Below are 12,376 nucleotides of genomic sequence, written 5' to 3' on the forward strand. Positions count from 1 at the left end.
TCTTGGATGACATGGGGGTGAGTAAATTATCAGGAAGTTTATTTAAAAGTGGACTAATCCTTTAATTGCAAGTTGATAGGCATTTCTTATGGACAGATGGTGGAACATGTGATTTTACAGTATATTGCAAATTTTGTACATTAAACTATAAAAATGCACATCAATTTAATTTCCAAACTTTGAATCTGTTCTTTACATCTATTAGCTTTCATTTTAGATTATGCCTTTAAATGCATATTTGTGAAAGATATTGGACACAAAACCTGCAGATATTTGTTGGTTTTCCATGGAGGAAAAAGTTGGTTCAGCCTTGTATCTTAGTTAGCTGACAGTAAATTAACTGAGTTTGTAAAAATCTGTTTAACTAAAATTGCAAATATGGTCTGAATTGGTAATGATGGTACTGGGATTTTTTTAAGTGACACATACTTATGCATATTGGTATGAATTGCAGCATCACACTAAAGTTACCAATACCATATTTGAAATAATCTATGCACAGATATGGTCTCGATACAGTGGCCACTATGAGGGGCTGGCCCATTTATTTGTAGAATAAAACAGCAGATGTGACTCAAGTCTTCATCTTTTGTGAAAGTCCATCACGCTAAGTATTTTGTCTAAAGTATTAATCTTTAGTAATTTGGTGCATCTCTTTCTTCTGTCATTTTTAAATGTATAAATGTGTAGATCATGGAAACTATTCAAGGTAAAGAATGACAGGTGAAAAGGTTTAAAATGCAATCATTCATACTTTGTCTTTTGCTTTGCATGTCTTGAAGACATTGCACTGAGGCCAAATACATCTGTAACATATGAAGTTTTCAAAGTCTGTATAAACAGGAATAATGCTTCATTTCTACTGCATTTCAGAGAGGTATTCATTTTAATAATTGAGGGCATCTAATACAAATAAAACATTTCTAAAATGAAACTGAGTAAATATGCTTTTTTTTTTACTCAAGATGGTGAAAAAATAAACCTGTACATAAATCCTAAGGGCAAAATAGACAGCCAGCCTCTCCTCCACTGCAAAAATGCAAGATATTTATGCCCAATGCAGCTTGCAGTGTTTGAGGAAATTTAAAGAAAAAAAAAATTCATAAAATACAATTCCTTTTGTAAATGATCTAATAAAACAAGACACCAATAATATCTGCCACTCTCTCAGACAAGCAACATTTATACAGTAAGGTTCTTTGAAGAGCTGGTGAGAAGGTGCAATCCATCATTTAAACTCTAAAAGCACAGTCAAGTCTGTCCAACGATGCTTTGAACGTACGATTTTTTTGCACCGATTCACAAAAATATTTGGCAATTTACACTAGATAAAGTTGACTGGTGTATACAGTATGTGAGCTACAAAAGATCAAAAATGTAAAAGTAGTTCCATCCTGCAATAAAACCACACAAAAAAAAGTTCTGAGGAACACATGCTTCACTCTGATTTCTACCACACATTTATTATGAGCAGTCAGATGAAAAATTCCCTTTATTTCCCTCAACAGGCCAGTTGACATAAGTGAGGGTGACAGTATTGGGGTGTTTGCATAGTTACAGCCCGGTCTAACCACCCCCATATCCACCAGATCTCAGCGCTGCCCGGTGTAGGCGCGGAACCAGGATGTGACGGAGGCGGCTGCGGAGGAGATCATGCCCCCTGCGTTGCCAACTGGCTGGGATGCCTGCATGCCGCTCTGCGAAAGATCCATAGGCTGAGAGGGGATGTCACAGAAGCGAGGGCTTGGAACCGTCTCCCAGTCTGTGCCCAAGTCTGTTTCTTCATCTGTCACTGCCTCGTCTCCGCTCTCCTCCACAGGTCCAGCCTCCTCTGGCTCCACAAACTCCATAGAGTCTTCCAAGTCAGCACTCACCTCAAACGGCCCAGTTCTATGCAGTGAACAAGAGTGAGAAAAGCTGACATACACTCAAACACACAATTTTCAGCAGCCATTACTCCAGCACTCAGTAGCAGTTTTTTCATCCAAAGTTGTGAATTTAACTTGTCGCATAAAACATTTACAAATAAAACAGCATTTCCATCCCATGTGTTCAAGAGAACAAATTCTGCACTTCCGTAATAAAAACGGAAGTTGCCGCAATAGAGAAACTAGCTTTTTTCCTCTATCATAAATGACTTGCGCCTCAGAGGGAGCAGATGAAATGCTGTCATGTTATCTTGTGTTTGGAAATGCAGTCATGTGAGGACTTTGACTCAGGCGTTTCAGAATATAAAACCAACATTTGAGATGCTGTGTGATGCGATTGGTCTTCTGGTTAGTCCAGTTATCCAATCACATCCTCTGTTGAGAGTCACATGAGTTTTTTGTTGCACATCGAGGGATTTATTCAGTAAATGCGTAGTTAATGCCATGTCTTTTTAGAGCCCATCCACACGGAGACGCGTTAAGCTGTATACGTACAAATTTTCAATCATAACATCATAACACAAACATTTCATCCAGACGGATCTAGTGTTTTGGGAGCCTGAAACCACTATTTTTTGAAACCGGGTCCCAGGGTAGATAAATCTGAAAATGACACATTTTCGTTTTCGTGTGTACAGCCAATCTGTATATTTTGTGAAACGAAGATGCCATCACCCCACGTCTTGACCCCTTGACTCGCATGCTCCAAGTCTTTTAGTGCATCTCTGTGGCAGAATTACAGCACCACATACTGGTCTGGCATGTATACTACATCGTTTTGAGTCGGTTTCAGTGGTTTTGTGTGTATGCAGACATTTCCTGAATTTTTTAGAACAAGGAAGAAAAAAAAAAAAAGATCGAATAGGGAAAGCTCTGGCTTTGTGTGGATGTGGCCTTAGTGGATTAAAAAAAAAAAAAAATGCATCATGTTATTTATGAACAGTTTTAGAATTTATGTGCATATTGGCATTTCCATCGAGTGGAAAACCTAAAGTAGTACTGACCCTAAATTTTTAAACAGTACTGAAAAAAAAAAAAACATTCAGCAGCAAATAATTAGGGTGGGACCTGATTTTATCTATTATAATTTAATCATGAAATGTGGGCTATAAAATACATGGACAATTTGAAAGTACATTGTTCTCACTAAGAAAGAGGCCAATGTAATTTCTGACCTGCCGAGGTTCTTGTTTGCTGGAGACACTAGGAACATGATATTCCTCAAAGTGTGGTGAGGATGAAGCAGCTCACTGTCAACGTGCTGAGAAGAGAGTATAAACATGAGGATTGTGCAGAATATGACTTCTCACATCATAGTGTTCTCAGTTTGGAGAAGAATTTACCTGTGAGAAGCAGAGGTGCAGGATGTTAGTGTTGAGTTTGTTTACGGCACGGGTGAATCGGTAGCGAGTCAGATTATCGCCGCAGAACTCACTGCAGAGAAAACAAAACAGAATACAGGATTCGTCAGACATCTTTGAGCTGAACAACCCTAAAAAGGAAACAAATACTGAAGATTTTCCTGTCACATTCTTGTATAAAAATACAGGTTTGACAATAAATATGTGGCTGTAACCTGTTGCACAACTTTTTCGGAAGGTTGACATCCAGAATATGAGACAGGATATTGACCAGCTGTGTAGCATAACAGAGGGCGGCACTGATGGTGTGTGCCGGGTTGATGTGGTCCAGCTCTACAAAAAAATAAAAGGAAAAACTAAAACTTACAATTTTTCCTTTCATAAAATAACTTCTATAATGTCAGATCTATACATGCCAAAGATAGTGAGTTGACTTATGAGATGAAATAAATGTTTAGCTGCTTACATTTTTATTATTCGAATACTCAAAAGGCTGCGATTCAATTAAATAATTATATGCCCTGCACGTTTAATATATATGTATATGTGCATTAATTATTTATAAGTGTGTAGGCTACGGGCTCTGTACACAGTAAACGCTGTTCCACCACACTTTGGAACTGTTATCATTTAGGCCTTACACGCGTGGAGCTTATAATGCAATGTGTGCCATTTCATCAAATGTGTAAGGTAAATCATTTATAAACCTACGCCAACACAGGAGAATACATCAATATGTTTCTAAATATGAGAACTGTTCATCACGACTTCAAAATAAAAGTTTAAACCCTCGCTCTGAGTTTGCATGTTTTGATGCCCACATGTTCTTGTTCAATGCATTTTTTAATGTAATTTTAAAGGCTATTGTTTGCTTAGGTCTATTTTTATTACCACAAAAAAAACAAAAAATTGACTCGATTACCAAAATAATTTGTTGGTTGGTGCCAAAATATTTGGTTGGTTGGTGTTTTAACACCACACCACCCAAGGAACAAGTTGAAAAGCTGAAGAAAAAAATATATTAAAGTTTGCTTTTGATAAAAACTGTTGAATAGAGCATTGGGTTAGGAGGGATTTCTTCAAAAGTGTTTGTGAAATAACAGAGATGTGACAGTGATGATCTGTGAATTCTGTACCTGGCCCCTGGTTTCCACTCTTCTCCTCCACCCAGCTGTAATAGGCGGAGCAGTCTCCATTACTGGGAAGTGTGACGTGCGGTCCAGTGATACTGATGCTCGTCTCTCCGTTCTGATCGTCCCAGATCCAGCGGCCTGAGTGATAGGTGGTTCGCCTCGCCTCTGCGAGTTCACTGACAGTGCTGGAGGTCAGAGCAAGGTCATACTCGGCCACGACTGGATCTGCTGGGTCCCTGAAGGATACAAACATGTGAGATGATGACATATTCAAAAACTGGCCTAACGAGTTATTTATCTGTCAAGTGATATTGCTCCAGGGACACTGTAATTAGCTTACTGAGTGAAATAAAGTGTCAGACTCAAATGACACATTCATAAGCGAGAAGTCAGTATAATTATTTGAGGTTATGGTGGATAAATCAGGTAGAAACAAATATACACCACTGTTGAAAAGTTTAGGGTCAGTTTTGAGGGCCTAAACATGCTCAAAAACTCATGAAACTTTGCACACGTGTCAGAAGTGGTGAAAATTTATGTCTGCTATGGGTCTCTGAATTCGTCAAGGCAAAATGGCTCGATAGCGCCACCTACAAAATTTCAATGAAGTGCCCATCATGCTATGTTTCACGTACAGGTATGAAATACTGTACACGCATCTAACAGCCCAATCACTACAAAAAAGTCTCTTGGAGAAAAATCTGAAAACAAACGGGAAGTCAGATATTTTTAATTAACTTTGCAAAATTTGTGCAGTTTTTGCCATTTCCATATGTTGTACTTTAACAAACTCCTCCTAGAGCTTTAATCAGATCAAGGTCATATTTGGTCAGTGTAATCTAAAGGCCTTTGCGACGTTAAATTGCAAAGATCTTGAGTTTTTGTTGAAGGGCGTGACCGTGGCGGCCTGAGAAAATCTAATGTTTAATCTAATGTTATAACTCAGACATACAATGTCCGATCTGCCCCAAACTTCACATGTGTGATAAGAGTCCTGGCTTAAAGACATCTACATGGCAATATTCAGTTACAGTCATAGCGCCACCTGTGGGCAACAGGAAATGTCATATTTTACACTGTGATTAACTTCTCGTAAAGTTTTAACCAGATCAACATCATCTGTAGTCAATCTAATCTGTGGTGGCCTGACAAATTCTGATGTTTCACCATGAATGATGAAGCTGTTGTAAATCAGGCATACAATGTCCGATCTGCCCCAAACTTCTCATGTTTGATAACAGTCCTGGCCTGAGGACATCTACATGGCAATATTTAATTAGTAATTGCGCCAGCTGCTGGCAAGAGGAAATGACATGCTTTACACTGTAATTCACTCCCAGAAACACATTTCAATATGCCACGAAGTGCCAAACATACTAGAAACGTTAAATCATGAAAAAACTTGGCTAAGTGCTAATGTATGGGATTAACGCCATGAAACAGGAAGTTGTTGTAACTCAGACATACAATGTCTGATCTGCCACAAACTTCTCATGTTTGATAACAGTCCTGGCCTGAGGACATCTACATGGCAATATTTAGTTACGGTCAAAGCGCCACCTGTTGGCAGTAGGAAGTGTGGCACTTTCAAACGACTTTGCCATATTTCTCCTGTATTTACTTGCTTACATGCATGTCACCCACTGTTCACTGTTTTCCTGAGGCCATCGAGTGGTGGTGAGCTCGGGGCCCTTTCATCGCTGCTTGTAGCTTTAATTTCTTAATGTTTTTGAAAGGAGTATCTTGTGCTCACCTAGACTGCATTTATTTGATCAAAAATACAGTAAAAATAGTACAACTGTACAATTTAAAAGAACTGTTATCTATTTAAATGTTTTAAAATGTAATTTATTCCTGTGATCTCAAAGCGGATTTTCAGCATCATTGCTCCAGTCTTCAGAGTCACATGATCATTCAGAAATCATGCTAATATGCTGATATATAAAATATAATTTTTTGTAACAATGTAAATGTCTTTACAGTCACTTCTGAACAATTTATTGCATCCTGGCAGAATAATATTATTTATTTAAATTTAACGTATTAACTTATTAAAAGTAGTAATTCCTTTAAAAAAATCAAAATCAAACTGACCCTTATTTTTTAAACATTACTGTATTATTTGCTGGTGTTGGTGATTGCAATCACAAAACTTTATTCCTATATGTTCTGCACAGGACACATTTTAAAGCCACCATCAATTAGGGATGTCACGATAAAGAAATTTACACACCGGTATATAAACTTGTGACAACATATAGGCATATAGGCTATACAGGCCTATAATTTGCGGACATCAAGAAGCCACTGTTAATATGCGTGGTATTGAAATCGATTTTGAATGCGCGTTCGCTATTCTGTGTATAGGGAGCAGCAGTACTGATCGCATATTTTACAAGATAATATATTCACATGCAGGATCAGTTGTGCACCAAATCCTCTGCCATTGTCTTATCACATGAAGAGAGAGATGACTGATAAGTGAAATCTGACTCCTGCTGCACTCTGCAGCTCATGCTGTATGGAGCAGAACAGCTGATTTCAGTTTATATTTGTAAGGTCTAGAACTGACCTCGACTAAAAATATTTCTTGTTGACTAGTAGTTCCAGAGACCGAGATGGCAGATATCGCACCTGATTGACAGCAGGGGCGGTGCCATGGTGACCAAGTAATGTAATCGTCTACAGCCGAACACCGTGTAACACCGCTAACACAGACTACCGCAGAAAGCCTACCATTAATCTGAAGAATGTAGGCAGCAAAATTATGCTGTCCTACTAGTTTACTTGTTTTGGCCAAAATCTAAGGTAGTATTGACTATTCCAGACTGCACTGCAACAAGCTCAGCTAAAATTTTCATCCACACGTATTATATGTTTATGCATATATTTTGATATTCATTAGGGTATTTGTGCTTATCTGATCTGCTCACCTGCTGCCCTGCTTCTCCTCCTGGATGTTGAAGATGTGAGTGGTGAGCTCCAGGATGTGCTCTCTCCGCACCTCAGCCAGGGCCTCCAGCCTACCCTGCAGCTCTTTTGATCTCTTATCCAGGAGATCGCCCAGACGTTGGTTGTGCCGCTTAATTTTGTCCCTCTTTTCCTGATGTCGGCTGGCTCTGCGCTGCAGTCGCTGCCCTTCCTCCTGGGAACGCAACAACAGCTCCCTGCCTAAAGTGAAGAAAAAGAAACAGCAATGATATCAAACAACACTACCATTTTTTATTTTCAATTATTCTGCTTTTTACTACTTAAAGGACCATCAAAAGAGAGAACTCAGCCACAGCTCAATGTGATTTATGCATGTTTACACACTTCTGTCATGGGATCATTTTTGTTGTGTTACTCACCACTCTTGACTTCTTCATTGCTAGTGCAGATGGCCTCTTTGAGTTGTTGGATTTTCATCTTGCATGACATGATTTTCCACCTCTATGATAAACAAAATTCACAGCAATAATGATGAGAAATATCTTAAAAACAGGTTTGTATCTTGTATAATTTAACACATGAACAAAAATACTTACAAGTTGGTCTGCCTCGACTTTCTTGTCCATGGCTTGGATGACTCTGGGGGAAAAAAAAAGAAAAAAAAAAAGGAAAATTCAGACTCAGTATTACCAATGTACGATGTTGATCGTGCATCACATGATGCTGATACAATACCTCTGCTGAAGATTCTCCTTTTCATTTTTGAGCTTCTGGAGTCTTTCAAGCTTTTCTGAATACCTGTTGGCAGAAATACAATAAATACAGTGAGAACTAGTGAGAATACACACACATATATACACACACACACATATATACACGCACAAGCAAGTTAATAATGATATTGTCAGATTTGGTAACATGACTCAGCTAAACCTAGGTCAACACATTTGGGATGTCAAATATTGCCACAATATTTCTTCACAAATCTTATATAAGCCATGAAAACACTTTTAATTATGGATTTAAAACACATTTAAATAGCCACGCATTTTACATCTGACAAGAAATGAAAGAGACAGCTGAAACGTGCACCTCTTTGTTGTCTGATAGTTTGTTTGCAAATTAGCAGTTAGCATGTTAGCAAACTAGGGCCATGAATTAGCAAAATACTATCACAAGAATCTTCACAGAACATTAACCCCGAAAACACTTAAAATCAAGGGGGTGTGCTTAAATAAAATAAAAAGATGCGAAACGGATAATACTGAAGAATGCTAGCAAGCTAAATTGTATTAGCAAACAGCGTAAATAAGAGAAAAAAATTATTAAAACACACCTCTCCGGATTTCTCCCGTCAAAATACACGAAATCCCCGTTCTGAATGCAACGGGCGCAGGTCAGTCTGCGTCTGGCGGTGTTGCAGAGCGGACATCTCTCCACGGCAACAAAGAGCCCCTCTGCATCATCCAGCGCCTCCACCATCACCGCGGCAGCAGCGCTGGCGCACGCCGGTTGAAGGTGCCGCTGAGGCGGAAGGAGTCGGGCGGGCGCCCGGGCCTCTGATCCAGACTCTGGATACTCTTCACCAGGCCCCGAAGGCCGGGGTTCGCCTGTTAAGGGACAAGCCATGATGATACAGGCTCTATGAAGACTAAACGCCTCGTAGAAACGTTCGCTGCGAGATTTACATGATTTGTGGTTGAAAATATAAAAATAAAAAGTTGTTCTGATCCTGAGATCTCTATGACTAGCGGTGTGTGATGGCTGTCTGCCCCACGCACCATGTGACGTATGTTTGTGTTTGTGCTGTCACGTGTGTGGTGGTGGGTTTCCTTAGAAAAATTTACCATGGTAACCATACTTATCTAAAATGTTTCTTGAGCACAAAAGCAGCACATTAGAATGATTTCTGAAGGATTGTGTGACTGAAGAGTAATGGTGGCTAAAAATTCAGCTTTGTCATCATCACAAGAATAATTACAATTTAAAATATATTAATAAAGAGCTATTTTAAATTGTAATAATATTTAGCATTTTTACTGTATTTTTGATCAAATAAATGCAGCCTCGGTGAGCATAAGATACTCTTTCACAAACACTAAAATGCACATATGCATAGTATGCAAAAGAGAAATGTTCAAAGTTTATTTACCTGCATCAGCAAGTTGCAGTTCAACATGTACAAGAGGGACAAAACGTAGTCATAACCGAAGTGGATATTTAGTTCGAGAATCTGAATTTTAACAAAACATTTACTGTTCACAGGACACTTTAGGATGCTCTGTTATCTCAACCCGCAACCCCCACTAATGCAGACATTACAAAATAAACGTAAACAGGGTAGAAAAAAGTGCAATAACAAAAGTTTGATTCGATTATTGCATTCAAACCTTTCAAATACCACTAACACATGGATACAAAGCACATAATTACAGACAAATATTCACATGCAGCACGTTTCCGTGTAAGTGCGGTGTTTCTACTGCTTCCTGAACCCTTTCAGGATGGGATAAATATTTTCAAAGGCTTCATAGATCTCTGAGCGCTCTTTTGCACCTAAAATCATAATAACATAAAATAGTTTCACAAAATTTCAAGTTTTCAATGTTTTTAAGATTTCACTAAGTTAGATTATACTAGAGAATAAGACTATATCTCAACTATACCTGTGAGCACAACTTTTCCAGATACAAAAATCAGCAGCACAATACGTGGCTTCACCATGCGATATATCAAACCAGGAAACAACTCCGGCTCATAGCTGGAGGGATAAAATGGTTGACAGCGGTTAAAGACGAGGTAGTTAAGTCATATAATATTGTGGACCTGTAACCATCAAACTCATTTATGATAGATGCCTGTCCAGACCTGCTGAACTGCTGGTGAGTGAGGACCAGGCCTTCTAAGCGTATAGGAAAGCAGACATCACAACTTCCAACCATGTTTTGGATCTTGAAGTCAAGGAATTTGGCAGGAAAACCAAGTTTCTGTACCACCCGGGCATATTTCCGTGCAGCAAGGCGAGATTGCTCCTCACTGCTTGGAAAGATAAACAAAGGAAAAGGCAAATATAGAGTAAAAGACACATGTAAGAATACTTCTGAGCTAAGTTTATCTGTTTTACAGTCGTGCTACCCTAATGCATCATAGTTAAGAGTTTTGAATATATATATTATGTATACCTCTTGGCCCCAGTGCAGACCATTTTTCCAGAGCTGAAAATGAGAGCAGTAGTTCTTGGGTCACGGATCCTCATTATAACTGCAGCAAAGCGCTATATATAGCAAAATTTGGAGTTATGATAGTGAAAATACCAGAGACAGAAATAGTTCACCCAAAAATGATAATTCTGTCTTTTTTGCCCATCCTTCTATCAACAGAGTAAACAATGACTTTACAATTTACAGGAACTATTCCATTAAGAAAGCTACATAATGTTTGTCTATGATTTAATACAGTTCTATACAGTGTTGTATAAACTTGATCAGCAGGAAAATACCTTTGGGTTGTATTCAGCGTTTCGAGCTTGAAGTGCGATGGATTTGAGATCCAGAGGACAAGCAAGATTCACTGTTGACACAATATTCCTGTGTATAATCAAAAACAGGTTTGGACATATAGACTGGCATGGTCAACAGATGCATTTCTCACAGAAAACTATGATCCGGTTTTTCAGAAGTAATCACTCTTTACTTGTGCAAAGGATTCTATTGAATGGTACAGATATTTGTTTTGGTGAAATTATGGAGTCAAAATAATTTACAGCCTTTTCTGCAACATTTGGAAAAAGCGCTAGGCCTATATGATGCCGTAAGATGTTACAAAGAATCTCAGATACACAATCCATATTTTCCCTATAAAATATCTTACTGTAATTGTGGGATGATGCCTGAACTCTCTGTCACTGGGGTCATGGGGGTCATAGGAGTCATGGGAGTCATCGGGAGATTGAACTGTGAGGGGTTTTTGGCAGGATTACTGGCGTCAATATCTGCCTCTGTTGACTCTCTCGGTGGACAGTCGGTGTAAACGCCACTGTCCTCATTAATGCTGACATTCTCAGCCTGCGGCGGCCCATCTTGAGTGCTCAGTTCATCAGGTAAGAAGCTCAGGTCCAAGTCCTCAGTAAGATCTTTCTCCTGAGAAGTTAAAGAGGTCAGAAAAGAGGAATCCTGGAGCTGTGGAGCTGGACCCAGATCCCCCTCAAAGATGTAATCAGATGAACCCTTGGGAGAACAAAAACAAGAGAAAAAATACATTAATGGCTTTTATAAGGTCTCTATTGTTAGGGAAGACCAACATTCCAATTAAAAAATTACAAGGATAGATATTTTTATTACATAAATTACATTTATTAAAACAATATATTAATTGACTAGCATAGCAATATTTAGTTTGTCTATTCATTATTGTAGCAACATATCACATGTATTTATTACTGTATTTTTTCTATTTTAGTATCTTTTTCCTTATTTATTATTACTTTATTTATCTTATAAGAGCCTGTGCATTATAATAGACTTGAATGTATCTCGATAATATTGATTTATTGTTTTTCAGCTAACAAAGACTCACCTTACACAAGCATTTTAGCATTTCATTTTACAACTTACAACAATAGTCTGGTCAAAGTAATTTTCGAGGGCTGCCTCCTCATCCATGTTCCTTATGGTCCATTTGAAGACAACGGATTTACATGAAGTAAACTTTCCCAGTGTTTCTGTGCCTGTGGATGTGATCTAATTGGCATCAAGTGCGAAGCTACTCAGAGGCGTGACAAATCATGTCATCAAACCAACAGAGCTAGTTCTCTCTAGTATGCTCAAATAAAATAATTTTTGTAATAAAACATCATACTAATTTGTTGGGCTTTAGCGCTAACAAAATATAACAACTTGAAAATAAAAAAAATATTTTCATGCAATGCAGTCTCCGGACAGTAGAGGGAGACAGACACAACGCTGTAAACAGTCACTTACGCGCATGAGCGGAAGACGAATGTAATTATAACAACTGTTAAACA

General features: G+C 38.4%; 2 protein-coding genes across 2 annotated transcripts; both read right to left on the bottom strand.

Annotated features, from left to right (window-relative positions):
• Positions 1 to 16: 16 nt before the first annotated feature.
• atg14 (autophagy related 14) lies at positions 17 to 9,158 on the bottom strand. The gene is made up of 10 exons (XM_067368094.1): positions 8,690 to 9,158; positions 8,089 to 8,151; positions 7,950 to 7,992; positions 7,773 to 7,854; positions 7,356 to 7,593; positions 4,426 to 4,658; positions 3,505 to 3,622; positions 3,272 to 3,362; positions 3,104 to 3,189; positions 17 to 1,890 (listed from the first exon to the last, which is right to left on the bottom strand). Exons 1-10 carry the CDS (start codon positions 8,980 to 8,982, stop codon positions 1,593 to 1,595), a joined length of 1,545 nt encoding a protein of 514 aa, XP_067224195.1. The 5' UTR covers positions 8,983 to 9,158; the 3' UTR covers positions 17 to 1,592.
• A 352-nt stretch (positions 9,159 to 9,510) lies between these two features.
• tbpl2 (TATA box binding protein like 2) lies at positions 9,511 to 12,072 on the bottom strand. Its single transcript, XM_067367734.1, has 7 exons — positions 11,967 to 12,072; positions 11,224 to 11,579; positions 10,853 to 10,940; positions 10,536 to 10,627; positions 10,222 to 10,392; positions 10,020 to 10,114; positions 9,511 to 9,909 (listed from the first exon to the last, which is right to left on the bottom strand). Exons 1-7 carry the CDS (start codon positions 12,012 to 12,014, stop codon positions 9,833 to 9,835), a joined length of 927 nt encoding a protein of 308 aa, XP_067223835.1. The 5' UTR covers positions 12,015 to 12,072; the 3' UTR covers positions 9,511 to 9,832.
• Between the last annotated feature and the right edge of the window lie 304 nt (positions 12,073 to 12,376).

Source organism: Chanodichthys erythropterus, chromosome 18, assembly GCF_024489055.1.
Source record: "Chanodichthys erythropterus isolate Z2021 chromosome 18, ASM2448905v1, whole genome shotgun sequence".
Lineage (NCBI taxonomy): Eukaryota > Metazoa > Chordata > Actinopteri > Cypriniformes > Xenocyprididae > Chanodichthys > Chanodichthys erythropterus.